The 20693-nt window shown below is 34.2% G+C and overlaps 2 protein-coding genes across 3 annotated transcripts in view; one reads left to right on the plus strand and one right to left on the minus strand.

The window, feature by feature from the left end:
* Nucleotides 1–5023, plus strand: part of LOC123530069 (laminin subunit beta-1-like) — an 82154-nt gene extending 77131 nt beyond the window's left edge. For both annotated transcript variants that reach the window (XM_045310760.2, XM_045310761.2), the window contains exon 31: nucleotides 468–5023. In XM_045310760.2, coding sequence (XP_045166695.2) covers nucleotides 468–607 — 140 coding nt within the window. In that variant the 3' untranslated portion in view covers nucleotides 608–5023. The remainder of the gene's footprint in view (nucleotides 1–467) is intronic.
* Nucleotides 5024–7588: 2565 nt separating this feature from the next.
* LOC123529412 (zinc finger MYND domain-containing protein 10-like) overlaps nucleotides 7589–20693 on the minus strand; it is a 28037-nt gene continuing 14932 nt past the window's right edge. Inside the window, exons 7-13 of the mRNA XM_053521741.1 lie at nucleotides 16474–16574; nucleotides 15628–15710; nucleotides 13437–13526; nucleotides 12098–12223; nucleotides 10883–11004; nucleotides 10320–10445; nucleotides 7589–9594 (exon numbers count right to left, since the gene is read on the minus strand). Of these exons, the coding sequence (XP_053377716.1) occupies nucleotides 9492–9594; nucleotides 10320–10445; nucleotides 10883–11004; nucleotides 12098–12223; nucleotides 13437–13526; nucleotides 15628–15710; nucleotides 16474–16574 (751 nt within the window). The 3' untranslated portion in view covers nucleotides 7589–9491. The remainder of the gene's footprint in view (nucleotides 9595–10319; nucleotides 10446–10882; nucleotides 11005–12097; nucleotides 12224–13436; nucleotides 13527–15627; nucleotides 15711–16473; nucleotides 16575–20693) is intronic.

Consider the following 20693-nt stretch of genomic DNA (forward strand, 5'->3'; position numbering starts at 1 on the left):
TTTACATTTTTAATTTAAACAAAGGTTTTAACATACTCGCTTTACTGTATTTTCTTAGGGATATCCTACACGTTAGTGTAAACTGTGTTTAGCCTATAACCAGCATTAATTAGAAAAATGAAAAATAAAGGATTTGCCATGCAAGGTGCATTATCGGATAGCCTGCAGGTTGCGCAAGAGTAACACATGGTTACTATGATGGTAACAGTAATACACTTAATTTACTGTTAACATGTAGTTATTACAGCTAAATAATCATTGTCATACAGTCAGAATCACTTGATTTCCATAAAAAAAATGGTTTGAGGGAATCTTTAACTATTTAATGTACATAAAAGACCTTTCAAGTAATGCTGAACTCCAGTTTGCAAGGCATCAGCATGTCCGATTTGATGCCGCCTAAACATTTTGTGATCTTAACTGATACTTAGAACTAGCAGATACATGTATATACTTTTTATTTTCAGATATGAATGCAGAATTTGAAGGCTACGAGAAGCAACTGACCAGTTTGTCAGATCAAATAGATAAACTGAACGAAGATATGACGGGATATTTAGCTGTTATACAACAGAAAGCCAATGATTATAGAACATGTACTACATAGTTATTCAATATTTAAATAGACTTGTACAATTTAGGATAAATGATGCAATAAGTGATCTGGTTTCAAGGTTGAAGGAACAGTTTGGGGACCAGTCTAAGAGTCCAGCTTTATGATTGGTCAATTTCAAAATGGAACTCCCAATCAACCAATCAAAAGCTAGAGTTGTTAGACTGGGCTTCAGATTCTAGTTTTTGAACTTTGGGCCCTGTATACATATGGGTTTTATATGATTATATAGGTGATATTCATATTCTTTGAGACAGAGTAAGGCAGCATTACTTTCTTTGAGAGAAAAAAAAAGAAATGCCAATGTAAAAAATCTTTCTGAAAGTAAGCACACTTTTGTCATGGAGAATAAACTCTAGTTATATTTCTTAGAATGAATAACTCATTTAGTGTTTGGTTGAATAAATATTGGCCTGAATGAGGGAACCGTAGTAATAGATGAACAAATGAACTATAGAAAAAAAAGATGTTTTTAGTAGAAAATGTTATCATAATGTCTTCCATATTAAGTGTTATTTTTGTAAATAATTACTTTTTAACTTTTTAGATATTTTTGGTTTACATAGATATTTTTGGTTTACATTTAGTCAATATATATGTATTGATTTTACATGTATGTTGTCACTTTATTGTAACTTAAGAGCAAAAAGGAAGTATCTTCATGTTGGTAGTTGAACCAGAATTTAAAAGAAGAGGGATATCAGTAATTTAATACTTTCAGTAATGTTTCCAAGAATTTTATACTAAATCCAGTAATTTCAGGTCTTTTCTACTCTTCTTTAGTTTAAAAGTGATAATCATGAAGAAGGTGCTGTATTTACATATGTGTGTATGTTTGAATGTTGTGTTTTGTTTGGCATTTCTTACAAATTGTAAACGATTAAAATTCTCTGGTTGACTGTTGAACCAATTAACTATAAAACATATTTTGATTTATCATATGATGTGGTCACATCATTATTTAAGTCTTGGAAAAAAAAGACAGTAACAGACTATAAAAAGGGAGGTACTTAAAAGATATAGTGAAAAAAGTTATGTGCCCTTGTCATGATGAAAGACATGTATTTTGACTGCTGACTTTTATTTCTATAAGTTGATTTTCCACAGAAGAGTGTCTGATCCTAGCTATAAGTTAAGTTTTAAAACAAAAAACTGGTAAAATAAGGGCATGGGAAAAATTACCCCCCAAAAAAACTCCCAATAATTATTAGAAAAGAGAAAACAGTTTTTAAGAAGTGTTGACTACACTGATAAGGCCAGTAATTCTTGTTGCGTCTGGGATGCGCTGTGTACATCTTTGTAATGTGTTGCGTGTTCTGTATCCTAATGTTTATATGTGTTGTACAAAGTTTTCTTTCTTTCCGGTAACAGATATTTGTTGAATTGATATTCACATAGGAAATCTCATCTGCAGAGGAAATTATTTTATGTATTGTTTAAAATCAGTGACTTTCATGCTTAATTCATGATCAGTCTAAAATGCTTCCAAGTCGTGGTTTCTTAACTCATGTTGTTTCCTTCTTAACTTCTCCTGCCCTTCCGGCAGTAACGGAAAAATGTCAGAATATGTATATATATTTAAGGTAAAGATTTTTTTATCTGCGTATGATCCAAATGTTTTTCTAAGACAATTCTGCCAAAGTCATCAAGTTCAGGCTCATTCATCCTGCGGTATGTTTATGGGGAGAAATTCTCCATTCTTTTCAGGAAATAAGTTAGTAGTGGTCAAAATTAGCAGGACCACGTTGCTTTTTAATGGAAAAATCTGAATTTACAGATTAAAATCAGCATTGGTAGTTGCTTACTTGTAAGTTACTATCATTTTTTTTTTACATTCATATCTCTGCATAATGCCTATTGTTTAAAGAACATTGTTGTATGTTTTAGCATTTTTATATAAATATTTTGCTTTCAAATGTGCTTCAAATCCAGACAAGATCAAACGTTAGTTTCTCGTTGTTTTGTGATACTGTTCTAAATCATTTGTGCCATACCATACCATGCATATATATGTAGGTTTAGTACCTTGGTAGTTTGCTAAACAATGTACTTGTTTATACAGGGACGGCTGTGTAGTATTTATAACAATTTTCATGTATACGTGTAGAAATAAGTAAAAATAGGAAGCCTATTATTTGCTATGCTAGACACAAAAGACACATCTTAGCATGTATATAGACCATTTTTAACATATATGTATTTTGTTTAAATTTGAAAGTGTTTTGTTTAAACTTGTACATGAAAAGTCCTGGTAATTTCTCTGATAAACACATTTTAACTGTGGTAAAAACAGCCCTGCAATGCTGCAGATTAAGATCTTTTTGTTTTTAGTATCTTGTGTCAAATTTACAGGCCATATTAATTAAGCCGAATTCCTTTTAGGTAAACAATGAAAAAAGCATAAAGGGTCATCAGTTGTCAGCAAGTTTCAAGCATGAAAGTTGTAAGTTAATTTTTAGGATGGTGTTAGAAATCCAACAATACACTAAGTGACAGTTGTTAATACTGAAATAGAAAAAAATGTACTTAAAATAGGTGCAGGATTTGAAACCTATAACGGATTTAGAATTCATAATGTGCCGAAGCCATCCAGCTGACTTATTGTAAGTCTGTGGTTCTAATTTGGGTGTCTGCCTAGGTTTGACATACCTTGAGGGGTTGAGATGTTACCCATAATGTGTTGATGGGACTTAAAATTCAACAAAATCCTCAATCAGCACCCTACTATTGGAGTATGGTATGCATGTGACTTGTATATTTTTACTTTTCCAGTTCCTTAAAAAAAGAACTTCATTTTTATAGACATAAAATCTTTTTTTAGTGTTGTGTATTTTGTATGATTGAATGTGAGTTTTATATCTACACTTTCTGTTTTTGAGTAGATGAACAGATTCATACATCATTGTATTTAACCATACATATACATTTTGTAAATTCATATTGTTTTATATCATTTTACTGCATTTTATAACTATAGGCAATCTTTAATTTACATATATTTGTCAATACCTAGTGCCAAGTTAGAAAGTTGTGAACAAACTCTATATGTGATTTTGAAAAGCTTTCTGTAACATGTTTTTTGTGTTGTGTACTTTTAACGGTGGCATAGTTTAGCAAAGCTTTAAGTTAATTATGTGTATAGGCATTTAAACAAAATTTAAAATGGTTAAAATGCATTCAAGTAGTTAATTTTATATTGAATTCTTTCAAAGGCTTATATTACATCATACACAAAGCAGAGACAAGTCAGAGTTTAGTTTTTACTGCCCTTTTTTAGCTCACCTGTCACATAGTGACAAGGTGAGCTTTTGTGATCACCCTTCGTCCGTCGTCCGTCGTGTGTCCGTGCGTGCGTCCGTCAACAATTTCTTGTCTGCACGATAGTGGTTTCATTTATTTAACCTTTTGAAACAAATATTGGGTGGATTAGGTGAGGGATGCACACATTTTTTATCGTATGAAGTAGACATCTAGTTCCTACTTCTAGTAATGCAAAATACCTGTAATCTTGTGACAGCATGCTTGGAACTACTAGTGTGAAATGATTGAAGATTGAGATGGAATGCTATTAATAGATTATAATGCTTGGAACCTTGTTTTAGAAGGGATGCTATCAACAGATTATGATTCTTGTGAACCCTTTATTCAAAATTTTGTGTGATGAAAGATGCTATCAACAGATTATGATGCTTGTGTACCCCTAATTGGAAATTTTGTGTAATGAAAATGTTTGAGAAGGGATGCTATTAATAGATTATCCCGAGTTATAAGTCATGTTAAAGCCCTAAATTTTTGAGCTGTACATTTTAAATGTTGCTATGCCACTGTAAACCATATCTAGACAAATTTTGTGTAAACTTTACCTCAACTTACTGCCCCTTTTGCTTGATACAGACTGCTTGTAAGTACTAATCATATAACATATTTATTTGCCAAAATTGCTCAGTGTGCGACTTCTCAGTTGATAATTGCATAATCAAGGTATTTTTTAGAAACCACTGTTCATAATTTCGGTTTGGTTTTGGCATGATACTTTAAGATAGAGATATTTGAGCCATTTGAAAAGTTAATTTTAAGGTAGAAATTTTTATGTCCTAAAAATGATATTAAGATTTTTAACTTTTCGGCTTTTTAATATTGTAACTTTTTTTTACATCTGTGATTATTTCAATTTCCTGGCAGTAACATAATAATAGTTAAATCTCGAGAATTGCATAATAAATTAACTGATATTTTCAGTCCGACAAGGTTGATCTAATGTTCCTTATGTAGTACTGTCATTTTTTGTCCTTATTTTATTTTAGCTTATTTTATTTTTCATATTCATGCATTACAAGGTATTTGTTTACTTTTTGGTATTATCTTTGTGTATACAAAGTAACAAGATGAATAAATTGGCAGTCCCTCCAATGATTTTTGTTTTCATTTTAATCCAGTATCTATGAAGGAAACGTGCAGTGGTTAGCTAGTTCGACTTATATGGCAGTCACCCAGGTTCAATTCCATGGTTGTGCCCGATATTCAGACTTGAGTTCTCTGTGTTAGGTGGTTAATAAGATTTGTTGTTTCCAGTTATGTCAGCCTAAAGTCACTTGCCATGAAACTGGCTGGATTCAAGTTGTTCGCTTCATTCCAGGTAGGGACTGTCATGACTGTCTATTTTTATGCCCCCGAAGGGAGGCATATAGTTTTTGAACCGTCTGTCTGTCCGTCCGTCGGTCTGTCAGTCTGTCCGCAATTTTCGTGTCCGGTCCATACCTTTGTCATCGATGGATGGATTTTCAAATAACTTGGCATGAATGTGTACCACAGTAAGATGACGTGTCGCGCGCAAGACCCAGGTCCGTAGCTCAAAGGTCAAGGTCACACTTAGACTTTAAAGGATAGTGCATTGATGGGCGTGTCCGGTCCATATCTTTGTCATCCATGGATGGATTTTCAAATAACTTGGCATGAATGTGTACCACAGTAAGACGACGTGTCGCGCGCAAGACCCAGGTCCGTAGCTCAAAGGTCAAGGTCACACTTAGACGTTAAAGGATAGTGCATTGATGGGCGTGTCCGGTCCATATCTTTGTCATCGATGGATGGATTTTCAAATAACTTGGCATGAATGTGTACCACAGTAAGACGACATGTCATGCGCAAGACCCAGGTCTGTAGCTCAAAGGTCAAGGTCACACTTAGACGTTAAAGGTCATTTTTCATGATAGTGCATTGATGGGCGTGTCCGGACCATATTTTTGTCATTCATGCATGGATTTTAAAATAACTACGCATGAATGTGTGACACAGTAAGACGACGTGTCGCGCGCAAGACCCAGCTCCGTAGGTCAAAGGTCCTAAACTCTAACATCGGCCATAACTATTCATTCAAAGTGCCATCGGGGGCATGTGTCATCCTATGGAGACAGCTCTTGTTAATAAGAAACTTGGCCATATAGTGACTGATTATAATTATCATGGGTCAGAAGGTGGATTCTCTTTGTATGATCCACATTGTATGATCAGAAGAGATGTTTTTATGTAGTTCTATTGATTCTAACATTTACACTCCAAACCGATGAATTTGCCCCAACCCATTGCCAGAATGAACTTGTTGCAAAGATGAACTTGTCCCATTGCCAAAGTCGAGAAGAATCAAGAGGTTTTAATACAAGGTATGCAGACTGTCTTAAATGGTTGTCATTGGCTGTATCTACCCTATATAATGACTGTGTTTTTTTTTAGTGGAAACATTGAGGGACTGAGCTATTTCACTGCCTGTTGTAACCATGTAGAATTTATACCAAGCAATAATTGTCTTAAAATGTGTACAAGAATTATGATAATCTTTTAAAAAGAAACTGGATAGCTGGTACATTGACAGACAGCTTATGGCGGTGACTTTTTTCCCCAAGAACTGTAAAAATGCTTCATTTGGTACAAAATAAAACTGATGGAAAAAAAATTGAAGATTGTACCATCAATTTAAATACCTGAATGTCCATGTGAAAGTCACCATCTCTGTCGTACTGAAGGACGGTACAGGTCAAAATGTTAATACAATCTGATTATCAAGTTGGCCCTACATCTCCCTTCTTTTTAGCTCGACTATACAAAGTATGGAGGGCTATCCTACTCGACCTGGCATGGGCGTCGGCATCTGCAACTTGGTTAAAGTATTGCTGCACTTTCTCTTTACCTCTATCATTATGTCTCCCCCCATAGGTGGGGGAGACATATTGTTTTTGCCTTCGCTGTCTGTCTGTCCATCTCTCAGTCAGTCCGCATTAAGCATGTCAGGCTTTCACGGGTCAAACTGCTAGCCAGATTTCAACGAAACTTCACAGGAGTGATCAGTACCAAGCCTAGTTGTGCATATCGGTGACACATTCTGCTTTGCTGCACAAAATGGCCACCAGAGCTAAAGATAGAAAAATCTTGTCCGGCTTTCACAGGTCAAATTGCTGGCTGGATTTCAACAAAACTTCACAGGAGTGATCAATACCAACCCTACTTGTGCATATCGCTGGCATGTTCCGCTTTTGTAAAATGTTTAACCTTTTACCCTTCTAAATTTCTAAAATGGACTGGTCCATCATTCAATTTGAGCAATATCATTTATTATTCGAAGGGGTGTTCACTGAAAAGTTACTGACTGAAAAGCAAACAGTGCAGACCATGATCAGCCTGCACGTTAGTCTGCACTGGTCACTTGCCGCCAGCAGGCTAAAGGTTAAAATAAGAAATTAAATTTTGCAATTGTATGTTAGAAGGGTCATAGCGGAGAACATATAAAAACACATGATGTGGCTGAATAAATGATTATCCTTTCTGTTTTAAACTGTAATTTATTCTATTCTATCTCCATGTACCCTCAAGGAATGATATACAACATAGAAAGTACATTTACAGTATTGCCAATACAACACTAATCAGATCTGCCATAAATATACTAGACTTAGAGGGCAAGGTTAATAAAAACATTTACCATACTTTAGTTTTTTTTTATTTCCTCTCAACAGTAAGAACAAATTACAAATCTTACAAAAATAAAATATAGATATAATCTTTCCACAAATAATAGAAATCATTTTGGAATGTAAAATTTTAATGAAATATAAATACTGCATGACAAAATGAAACTTAGCTGAATTTCTGATGTTTTAAAAGGATTTTTGGTTATTTTTGGTAGGTTTTATGCCAATGTAAAAAACAATTTCTAGTCAAATTAAACTTAAAATGTTGAACATTTGAGTGCTTGTGTTAAAAGCAACTACTATGTGAATATTTTCCAATAGTTTTTTTCTTAAAAAATTATAATATACTTTTCTCCGTTAAAGAAAAACTTTTCTATGGTTTTAACTTAAACAAGAGCACCACCTACGGGTGCCATCACTTGTATGCAAGTGCTGGACAATATGTAAGAAAAGAGTTATAGTTCAGATTTTCTAAGTACAAAAAGGGCCATAATTCTGATAAAATGAATATCAAAGTTATGGTTTTTGGTCTACATAGTCCCCTCATGATGATAAACAAGTGTGCAAAGTTTCAAAGCTGTAGCTCTTATAGTTTTTGAGAAAAGGTGGACCTAAACAAAATTTTAACCAAGAAACTCAAATTTCTTAGTATAAAAAGGGCAATAATTCTGATAAAATAAATATCAAAGTTATGGTTCTTTGTCTATATAGTCCCCTAATGATGATAAACAAGTGTGCAAAGTTTCAAAGCTGTAGCTCTTATAGTTTTTGAGAAAAGGTGGACCTAAACAAAAATTTTAACCAAGAAACTCAAATTTTCTAAGTACAAAAAGGGCCATAATTCTAACAAAATGCATATCAGAGTTATGGATCTTGGCCTACACTCGTGACGACAATACCTCATAGATTTTTTTTTAAAAATCAGACGTGCTAAAAAGGTATCTGTTTGTTTATGTAAACATAAGTCATGAGTAAGTAAAAAAGATCTTGGAAATGGTTCAATAGTTCTATGAATTTCACAATTCATTATGTGTGCATTCTTTGATGTTTTTGTGAGTAATCATGCCCTTCTTTTTCTCACCTATGAGGTAAAATATTCTAAATAAAGTAAAGGTGTGAGATAATGTTATCTCATGTCACTTGTCTTACACAAGTCATTTACTACTACATTGAAATATGCCACTTAGTTTTTGGGTGCAAATCACTTTCTGGGTATTAACAAAATATCAATTTATAAATACTGTGTACATTTTGTATCAGGTCTGAAAGTAAATCTCAAAATGTGTACCATTTCAAATCAACAAAACAACCATTTTTCAACTTTCGTTTTGTTTCGTAATGGGCTTTCAAATGTTACACTTGCAAAATTGAAATCATTTTACTTCCAAGCTTATAATGTTGGAGGAATCCCAGCTTTAATACAAGAAATAAATGAATTAACTACAACAACAAAACTTCTTTGAAATCATAAATAATCATGAGGGACCAATTTTCATGCGTCAATCCACAAACTTCTACCTCAACAAAACAAACAAACAAACAAAATCTCTATTACTGTATCTTTGAATTTAAAACCAACAAATTCATGTCCCAACGAAAATAGTAAGTTTTGATGAAGCAACCAAAGTTCATGCCCACAAAATTAAACGATTGCACAGTAGCTTCAATACAATCTCACAACACTGGACGGAAGTTATGATATAAATAAATTGATATAAATACACTATACATACACCTTGAATGTTAAAAAGATAGAATCTTCACCTTTTAAAGGAATTTCAGTTCAAAAACTTGTTTCAAAATCAAAATGCGCTTCAGATGAAAGTAACAAATAATGATTTTTCCCTTACAACAATTCTCTCACTTCAGAACTGACATTACACTGGCACCAATATCATATTTCGTGACAACAGTGACTAGCTGTCTGATTTCTGTTCCTGTTCCTTGATTTTCTTAAGTGAGTCGTACATGAGGTCACATGCCTTCTTGTGCTTGGTCCAATTCTCAACCTGACACTCCCTGTGAAATCATAAAGGGTACAACATAAGGTTTAAGTATTTACTGGCCAAAGTTCTGAATAAGAATTATCATTAATGAGATACCAAAAGTTGTGTGTTAGTGAGAATGGAAAAATAAATCCTGTGTGGAGTATATTGATCTTACAGCATGGACAAATTCAAGATATGTCTATGTAATGTATCGGGTGTTACGTTGTTGCTCAGAGATAGGAAGAAAACATAGTTTGTTTTTACTGGTTTAATTACATTCTTTCTAGTTCTGCTATTCACAATTATCATAGAACTCCTTAACCTCTGAGCCGCCTCGGTAGTCTAGTGGTAGAGCACCTGCTTCGAGTGCGGGAGGTTGTGGGTTCGATCCCCAACCGCCTCATACCAAAGACGCAAATAATGGTATAGTAGTTGGTGCTCAGCATTAAGAGGATAGTGCAAGGACTGGTCAGCCCGGTGTCAGTATAATGTGACTGGGTGGGGTATCATGTCACGTGTCTAAAGCGTGATATTCCAGCAAGGCAGCATTATAAAGTTGGGCATTGTGCTCACTGCTACAAGTAGACACCATCATTTATATGACTGAAAAATTGTTGAAAAAGATGTTAAACCTGAACACACACACACACACACACACACACACCTTAACCTCTGGTCAGTGGTATGTATGCATTATATTAAGCCACGTGTACTTGTACACGATTGGCTGTAGAGATATTACAGACTGATACTCACCTTCTACAGTACCACTCATTCTGACAGCGTGAACAACGTTTACTGGCATCCAAACCACAGTTAGCACATTTTGGTGGATCTGACAGAAGCCCCTCAATTACATCAAAGTTGTAAGTATCTGCCCATCTATAAATGACAAAATATTGGTGGTCGAATTAAACTTGGCATCCATTTCTAACACATTAATTGTATGTCTACAGAAAAGTAAGTTTTACTGAACTCAGTACTTTAAAATAAATAAAATAAGTAATTTTCATTTCACAAGGAGAATAAATTTATTTTCATCGCTTCACATCAGAATTTATATTTTGTTTAAATGCCAGCATGACCAAACAGAAATTACAGACAAAAGTAACAAAACATCTTCAGGTAATGGTTACTGCGATATGAATTTCCACGCCGAAGTTCAAACCAAGGTGTGATGCCGACACGGATGCCTATGCCTGGGTAAGGACAGCTCTCTCTATTCTCCAAATAGTCCGCTAAAACTCATAACATTATTAGTATAATTACAGGTCTTGCTTATGTTAATATGGAGAACACCATATAGGCATAACACTTACCGCTTCGCTTGCATTTTGAGATCACTTCTCGAAGGATCAAAGAAAGATTTCATTTGTTTCTTTGCAATTTTCCTCCATTTCCCTTCATTTGCCTGAAGAATTCTTTCCCTCACCTCTGGAACCTGCAAAGGCAAGAATGATTTAAAGGTAAAGACCTTTAATGTGGTTAAGAAGACTCTAGAAGGCAATGTAGTTGAGAAACCTTTAAGGGTTTCTGTAGTAATGTGGTTGTGGAGCCTATGTGGCAATGTGATTGAGTTGTGGGGCCTTTGTGGCAATGTGGTAGAGGGGTCTCTATGGCAATGTGATTGAGTTGTGGGGCCTTTGTGGCAATGTGATCTGAGGGGTCTCTTTGGCAATGTGTCTGAGTTGTGGGGCCTTTGTGGCAATGTGACTGAGAGGTCTCTATGGCAATGTGATTGAGCAGCCTCTGTGGCAATGAGATCGAGTTTTGGGGATTTTGTGAAAATGTGGTTGAGGGGCCTTAGTGACAATGTGATTGAGTTGTGAGGCCTTTGTGGCAATGTAGTTGAGAGGTCTCTACGGCAATGTGGTTGAGCAGCCTTTGTGGCAATGTTGTTGAGAGTTCTCTATGGAAATGAGGTTGAATTAAATCCTATATCCCAACTTCTTTGGGCAATTAAGCTGGAAAATCCTTTTGTGAGTTAAACTGTTACTTCCAAAGAGTATAATTTCAAGTAATCAATATATTTACAAAGTATGTTCATAAACAGTGAAATAATTATCATACTTGGCATGATAAATGAAAAATTCTGATATGCTGATTACACGTTTATGCTACTTAAATAATGTCACTAGAAAAAAAAAATCAATCAGTGTGTTCATTGTAAATTGAATTATTTGAATTTTTTCACAGTTTAAATCACTCATTAGTGCAAATATTGAAGGATGTGCCATGCCAGCACTTTAGTGTCACATGCTAATTAATACAAACCAATTAGCAAGGTGACAATCAGAACGTTTGACACGTTTATTGATGATCTGAAGGTGTGATCAACAATTTCATGCTTGGCAGGTGATCGTGTATTTAGATTTCAGATCGAAATTTATACTTCTTCTTCATTTTTACCGGACCAATTTTTTTCGTTTTTTCACTTTATGAATTGGTCTGAAAAGTCAAAAATCTGTCCAAAACTGACAAACTTCCGGAGCCCTGCTCATTACAGTATATCTGACAGAATGTATATTGAATACCTGTTCGAGAATGACTTCTCTCCTAGGTGGTGGAGGTTCCATCATGGACAGATGTTCGAGGTATCGCTGCATCTCTCCCAACATCGGGATCTGGTCTAGCATTGGCTCTGTCATAAATGCTCTTAACTGAAGACATAATACATGTATCACTACACTGATACAGAAGTTATTTTTAGAAAGAGGACAGTTTGTATTCCTAATCTTAGTGAGGCAAAGGCTACAGGACATAGATGTGTAAACATTTTAGTCCTAGGTAGCCTGTCATCAACTCACTTTGGGTACCAGGATAACAAATACGTAGATTGTATGCTACAAAACGAAAAAAAAAAAAAAAATGCTGTAGAGGTCAGATTCACATGGAGTTCTGTCTTTTGATTGTGGAGGGAGACCCAGGTGCCCCTCTGGCCAATGTTTCAGACATGGGTGGGCACTTTGTTACAACCACTGAGCTTCTTTAAGCCGGCTGGATAGTTCTCGCAAATGAAGAATTATACACCCTAAGCAAGATTACGAACCCACAGCAGTGAGGGGCAAATGAATTACAAAGCCCATGATTACATCTTTAGGCTAAAAAAAAAGTTGTTTGTTTCCGGTATCCCAACCTACCCTAATGTTTTGGTTTGACCCTAAATGTTTTTATGGCCTTGGAGAATATCTTTTTCAGCTTTTTAACAAAAAGTTGCAAAACTACACTTTTTATGCTTTAAACATGGTCAGTGATGTTAGAAATCAACTTACTGGTGTCCTAAATGCATAACCCCCTTATCTGTATTCATTTTTTGACATAAAAATAATTTCCGAAAAGTCTCACTTAATAAAAAAAAACTCCGCCCCCCCACCGCCCCACAAAAAACAAATAAAAAAAATTCCCACTTTTTTTTAGCATGTTACTGGAAACAAAGAATTTTTTTTAGGCCTTACTGCAAAACATTGCAATGCTGAACAAATATGGTTTGAATTTTCTCTTTTAGCTCCCGTACATATACCCTCCCCCACGAGTACCCAAGTACTCCTCCATACCCTGAAAGGCTGAGGCCATTAATAATTTCTTCCACTACTGAGAGCTTTTGTAATATTTTTCATTTGCTATATATATTTTTGCTTAAGTAAAATGGATTCTATTTACCAAGACAATCATAGTTCCAACTGTCTAAAAATGAGATCTGTAGTTAGTAGTAACTTACAGAATTTTCCATATTAATTCAAAAATATATATTTCTGTGACTAATTTTTCAGAAATCAGATTTCATTCAAATGAAAAACAATAAAGGTTTTTGTTGATTTTGTTCATTTTAAACTGTTAAAAAACATATTTTTCTACTTGAAGAAATTATGATACCTTTAGTATAGTATTTTTCCTAAATGTGTCCAACTCATACTTTTGTTGACAAGCCTGTGACATCAGCAGCTGATAAATGGACAACCACACCTGTAATACAATACCTAATTACACACATGCTTTCGACCAGAAATGTCATTTGTTTTCCTTATTTACATACAAATTTCATATCGTGTGTGTGACCTTTTTTTAATGTGCATTTCTGCATTAAAAAATTTCATTAAACGGCAGTGTTTTTAATATTACTCAGATTATATACATATGCAATAAACAGAATATTGGCACAGCATAAAGCAAACTTCTAGCATAAAACTGTTCTTGTCACTTTTAACAGGAGAAAAAAAGGGTGTTAACAGAGAGATTCTCGCGCTTACATGCTGTTAAAATATCTTTTTATCTATGCACTTTCCATGGCAAAGTGTAAATGCATTACGGCCCTAAAACGGATAATTCAAAAGGAAATGACATCAACATGAAAAAACAACGCAGACGTTCACGCGCATTTCATGGAAATTTAATGATGTTGAGGGATAATTTATTCGTTTATTACGAGTGTATATCAAAATCCCCTTGATCAAAATCCCCTCCACTGAAAAATGACTGGGTGTTACAAAATCCCCTTCACACATTTGCAGGGGTTATCATAATCCCCTCTGTGATTAACATTATAGATATATAGATATCAGTGCTCCAAATTATATTATGTTTGCTAAAGGCATTGTATTTATGTGCTTTATGCAATAGACTTTTAAGCTGTATATAGTTGTATTTGAACTTGATGAAATAAGTAAAAATCACAGAGGGGATTATGATACCCCCTGCAAAAGTATGAAGGGGATTTTGTAACACCCTGTCATTTTTCAGTGAAGGGGATTTTGATCAAGGGGATTTTGATTGTCTCCCGTTTATTACACGTTTTATGCTAGAATAGCGTTAACGCATGTTCATTTTGTGTTGTAACATCTCCAGAATCCCTCGGGAAATGTTGGTACCCTAGCACTGCCCGGCTCAGGTACCAACCAATCCCTTGGGATTCTGCAGATGTTATAACACAAGAAAACATGCCTTATCCACATAATGCACTCTCCTTTCAAGAAATAATTCTAATAATTCTACACTCCTTAAGATGTGAAATGTCTCCATTGCAAAACGTGTGCATATTTCTCAACAGAGTTCAAATAACCTATACATATCATATTTGCAAGCTTCAACTCCGAACAGCAAATACGTCTACAATGCCTTATTATATATAACTTACTGTAAGTAACAACACTGCATAAAACAGACTCCTGTAACACAGGCAAATAACCAAAAACAGGCAATATAACTTGAAGCTGGCACTACAATCTGTTATTGGGCCATCAGGGATGTGTGACATCATTTTACCCGGCATCATCATGATGAAAAATTCATTTACATTGATATCTTATATGATTAACTGATTCAAGAAATCAAGTAATTGTTAGCATTTGTACAAAGAAACATTATGATATATAAATGAAATTGAGAAGTGCGTCTTAAAACTTAACCAGCATAATTACAGTATTTGACTCCCATGACCTTGACCTTTTAGGTATCTGATCATAAACCAAAAGATGTGTGCCCCTCACTAGGACAATTCATTATGTGAGGTTTCTCAATCAAACCGAGTCTGCTATTATTCTTTTTTAGTTGCATTCTATGCTTCCAAGGGATCTTTTTACAGATTTTAGTGATGACTGTAGGAGCAGTAGTTAAAAAGATAAAGTGAAACTGAAAAGCTTGACATAAAACTTCAACCAGATTTATTACAATAAATACGAATTACCTTTGCCTTTAAGATACCTGTCCCTGAGTTATCAGATGTCTGCCTCTTACCAAGACCAACCCTTGGAATCTGATGATAACATTGGCAGTGAAACTGAGAAGTCTGCCATTAAACTTTAACTAGCGCTATTACTATATTTGTTGCTAGTGACCTTGACCTTTAGGATACCTGACACTAAACTATCAGATGTCTTTCCTTCACAAAGACCAACCTTTACTTGAAGTTTAGATAATAATAACGGCAATTCTTATTTAAAAAAATACAGTAAGATTAAGAAGCTTCAATGCCACAAAACTTTCACCTGAACACAACAGTGACGGAGTTTCCATGGTGAGTACAGTAGCCCTCTTTGTTCTTCGAATAGTCATGCTAAAAATGTCTTACCTGTCCCTCTATCTTTGTGATTTTCAAGCTGTCTGCAAAATCTACTTGTGTCCATTTACCATCTATATACTTGTAATTTTTACCTGTAATTTAAAATAATCTTCAAGATTTCTTTTTTAACCTTTAGCCTGCTTGTGATTCTGCCTTTGCGACCAGTGCAGACCAAGATGGTCTGCACTGTTCACTATTCAGTCAGTAAACTTTCAGTGAACACCCCTTCAAACAATAAATGGTACTGCCCAAATTCAATGATAGACCAGTCCATTTTAGAAATTTAGCAGGATAAAGGTTAATATGGATTGTCACAGAAATGAAACAAATTTCTAGCCTAGCCCAAGGCAGTTGTCATATTAATGCCTCCCAAGCATTCAGTCTAGAGCAATACTGTAATAGTGTAAAATCAGATATAAATGTATTTGCAAGGGACTAGTTTTCGCACTTTTTTCATGATTTAACCATTTTGAAAGTTGGATATAATTTCTTTTATGGATAATATTTATCGCTTACAGTAAGAATTAAGTTTCTTTGTTAGACTGTTTATATACTGGGCAAAATTATGGTCACATCAAAATAGCTGATCTCATACACTTATTGAACGGCTTGCTAGTCAACAGTCGGGGTCTCAGAGGCTGCTATATATATACATGTACATGATAGAGTTTAAACTATGGACCGGTATGCCATCAATACAATGTAAGTGTTTTATTACATGATATCTGATTTAGAATTTCCTATTATTTTCTTCAACTTTTGACTTAAGCCCAGCAAAATTTAGTGTTGAAATGAAATTCTGCTCAACAGCACATTATGTATAAGGGGTCATGTAATACAACAGAATATACTTACCATCTTTCTTGTGGCTCCAAGGAGGGCTCTCAATAAGCTGTAGGAGCAACATAGGTATATCATGTGTATTCAATATCCTAGTCAGAACACTCAATGGTAGTCTGAAAAACATTTTCTCATTATCAATTTAAATTAAGTCTGAAAAGACTATCTTATCCCTAAGTTGCTTGGCCTACAACTTTTCTCTTTGAGGAATGCTTTTCAGAATTATTTGTTAAAACTATGTAACAGTGCAGAAACCTAACCACCCAACCCGCTAGGCTATCAACAGGAAATTCACCCCTTTATTAAACATAACATGTAAGTTTCTCTTTTTTGACTATCTTTTGTTAACAAAAATGCTGCCAAATTTGTGCAAGAATACAGAAACTTTTATCAAATTCATGCAGTCTAAACTATCTTCGGGTTAACTATCCCTATTTTTTTTTCTAAATTTTTTCATAACAGCAGAAAAATTGTATCCATTATGTTTTAAACTTGACTGAGACTTTATTTGGACAATATTATGGTACTCCATAGTCATAACACACAATAGTAGCTACAACTAGGTCAGTAAGGCACTTGGCCATCAATATATAACTTTAGTACCATAAAATATGAAATGTTCATATGGGGTTAATTTGCATGAATTTTGATTTTCTTGTTATGCACAAAGAATTAGTCCTGATGTTAATTCAGACTTTACTTGCTGTATAAAAATCATTTACAGCTTTAAGGATTAAAACTGTGTTATTAGACTATACAAAAACTTCGTGAAATTTACGGTACTGTGAAAATCTATGATATAACAGTAGCACTTAGGTATTCTTGACTTATATAACAATAGTTTGTAGACAGTCCAGTTAGGCCTGAATAATGGACTGACATAATTTGGGATGGTATACTAGTACATCATATTGGTCAACTTGACCCAGACATTTAACTTTTGTTGACAGAGCAATTAACCAAGGAATTTCATACTGGAATAAATGTATAGGTTGGTCCACAAAATCAGAAACAAGGTTATTCATAATTTTTTTTTTTTTTTTTTGCAAGATAAAGATTTAAGTTCTGCATTTTTTAAAGGTCTTCAGTAGTATTTATAAGAAGACCTTTTGGGAATTTTAAAAATATATTAATTGAATGATGTCAAGGTCATGGTAAAAAATGTAGTGTAGAAACCGCTTAGTGAAAATTTATGAAAAATTATGTATCCAGGTGTTTCTCATATTCTGAGGGTTTCTCATATTCTCGTTTTTTGCCTTCAAGTTCAAATAATTTAATGTTTGTTATTTTCTAGACAGGAATGGTACAAAACTGACACACTGAAAATTTCAAGTGATTTGAATGCATATTGACGAAACTATCAACATTTTACTCAATTTTCAAAAAAGATCCTTATTTTTTTCTGTTGGTGTTAGCAAATTTGCCATAAATTATTGATTATGCCATTAATTGTAATATTTCTTGATGTATTTACTACAGAATATATCTTTTTATAACACAATGGTAATTTTAATGTTCTAAATTCTACAACTTATCTGTGATGAAAAGTCAAATCTAAATCCACGGGAATACGAGAAACTCTTGGTCCATTTCTGCGGGTGAGGGTGGTATCAAATACAGTAACAAAATAATTAAATGGGATAATTTCAGTAACATTTTATGACTTCATCTGAAAGACAAATTTTCTACAAAATAACACCCAAATGCTGTTTATGAAATGGTTATTCTGTTACTGGGAATAAAACAACCCCTTAGGCACCCCGAGAATATGAGAAAACAGGATATATGTGGAAATTTTGCTTTTGCGCTTAAGATAACAGAAAAGTTTCCTAACAATCCATGGCCATGACAAAGTCAAAATAGAAATTTAATAAAAATTAGTGTCTAAAATAAACAATCAAAATCGTTATTTGATGATTTATTCAAAACTGAGCTTGATATTTTAAAAACTTAAAAAGTTTCTTTCACCACATTTGAGCCGGACCATGAGAAAACCAACATAGTGTATTTGCGACCAGCATGGATCCAAACCAGCCTGCACATCTACTTAGTGAACAGCATCGATCCTGACCAGACTGTGTGGATGCGCAGGCTGGTCTGGATCCATGCTGATCGCAAATGTACTATGTTGGTTTTCTCATGGCGCGGCTCATTTGTATGTACAGTAACACAATACAAAAGGTATTTCATATATTTAACTAGAAATGAAGAGAAACTTTGTTACTGAAAACCTGTCTCTAACAGTAGGAACCATATAATGAATTACAAATGTGAGTAAAACATGGATATATCAACATAAACCATAAATGAGAAATAGAAATTACAATAGTGGAGAAATATTAATTATGATCTAAATAAATCAAAACTTTTTACTGGATTATCTATGCATGGTTTTTAGTAGCAGACATGCATGAACAGTCACTGTACCTGAAGGTAAGGCTTTATAAAAAGTAGTGTTTAGTTTTTAAGGTCAAGTCAAACTTTTTTAACAATCTTAAAATGTAGCTAAAGTCCCGATTAAGTAATTTTATGTAAGTTACAGAGCAGCCTATGTTGGAAAGGAAAAATCAGACACATCAGAGTGCATTTGCATTTGCGACCATCAAGGATCCAGACCAGCCTGCACATCTGCGCAGTCTGGTCAGGATCCATGCTGTTTGCTTTCAAAGCCTATTGCAATTAGAGAAACCGTTAGCGAACAGCATGGATCCAGACCACACTGCACACATGTGCAGGCTGGTCTGGATCATTGATGGTCCCAAATGCACTAGGTTGGTTTTCTTATGGTGTGGCGCTCAAATGTGTTTAATGTAAAGTGCAACCTCACTTTAGAGAACCTTATTGGGAAACCAAACATGTGCATACTGTAAAAAGGTTGGTGTCCTATCTTTGATAATTTGTTAACTCTTTTTCGAAGGCACAGTTAACAAAGGTTATACAGTATGAATAACAAGAGCTGTCAGTAAGACAGTGCGCTCAACTTTTCTCAGTGCTTGACTCTGAATTAAAGCTAAGATTGCCAGTAAAAACTTTAACCAAAAATTCTAAGTTAAAAAGGGGCATTACTCTGTCAAAATTCAAATCAGAGTTATGGAGTTTGTTTCTCATGGTGTAGACTTTGATAGTAAATAACTATTTTAAGTTTCAAGTCAATAGCTTTGTTGTAACAAAGATATTTGATGTTATCAAAAAGTTTAACCAAACATTCTAAGTTAAAAAGGGGCATAACTCTGTCAAAATTCAAATCAGAGTTATGGGGATTGTTTCTCCTGGTGTAGTTTTTGATAATTAATAACCATTTTAAGTTTCAAGTCAATAGCTTTGATGGTAACAAAGATATTTGATGTTATCAAAAAGTTTAACCAAAAGTACTAAGTTAAAAAGGAGCATAACTCTCTTAAAATTCAAACCAGAGTCATGGGGATTGTTTCTCCTGGTGTAGACTTTGATAGTAAATAAATATTTTAATTTTCAAGTCAATAGCTTTGATAGTAACAGAGATATTTGACTTTATCAAAAACTTGAACCAAAAATTCTAAGTAAAAATGGGGTATACTCATCAAAATTCAGATCAGAGTTATGGGGATTGTTTCTCCTTGTGTAGACTTTGATAGTTAATAACTATTTTAAGTTTCAAGTCATTGATAGTAACAGTGATATCTGACTTTATCAAAAACTTTAACCAATGGCGACAGAGTTTGGTTTATTGTATATATCAAGGCTCTAGCTATTATGGATAGATATTTAAAGTTTCTTTCATATTAGCCTATAATACATACATGTCACATACATTTTTTAACCTAGGGCAATAATTTGAAAAATTATGGTAGACAGTCGAACCTTCATATCACATGCCATATATCCAAGAAACATTTTGTGTAAAATGCCAGCAGTTACATACAATAATTTTTTGAAAGTAAAATTCCACTTTATCCAGTAACCACAACTTCTGGCAGCCATGTTTTATGACAAATCTAAATTATCTAAACAATATGTAATACAGCGGTGTGGGAGACATATTGATTTTTATCCTGTCAATTGCAGTATTTTCGACCCGATATCAGGGTGCCGTATATCTTTCTTGATATACCGTCAGTTGATCATGTGACCAGTGATATACGGTCAGTTGATCATGTGACCTTATGAGCGATATTGTTGTCATAAGAAATTTTGCAATGAAACCATCATCATTGTGTTGGAAATGTCCGAACTAAGAAAATGAGTGGTCAAATAAT

Source organism: Mercenaria mercenaria, chromosome 13, assembly GCF_021730395.1.
Source record: "Mercenaria mercenaria strain notata chromosome 13, MADL_Memer_1, whole genome shotgun sequence".
Lineage (NCBI taxonomy): Eukaryota > Metazoa > Mollusca > Bivalvia > Venerida > Veneridae > Mercenaria > Mercenaria mercenaria.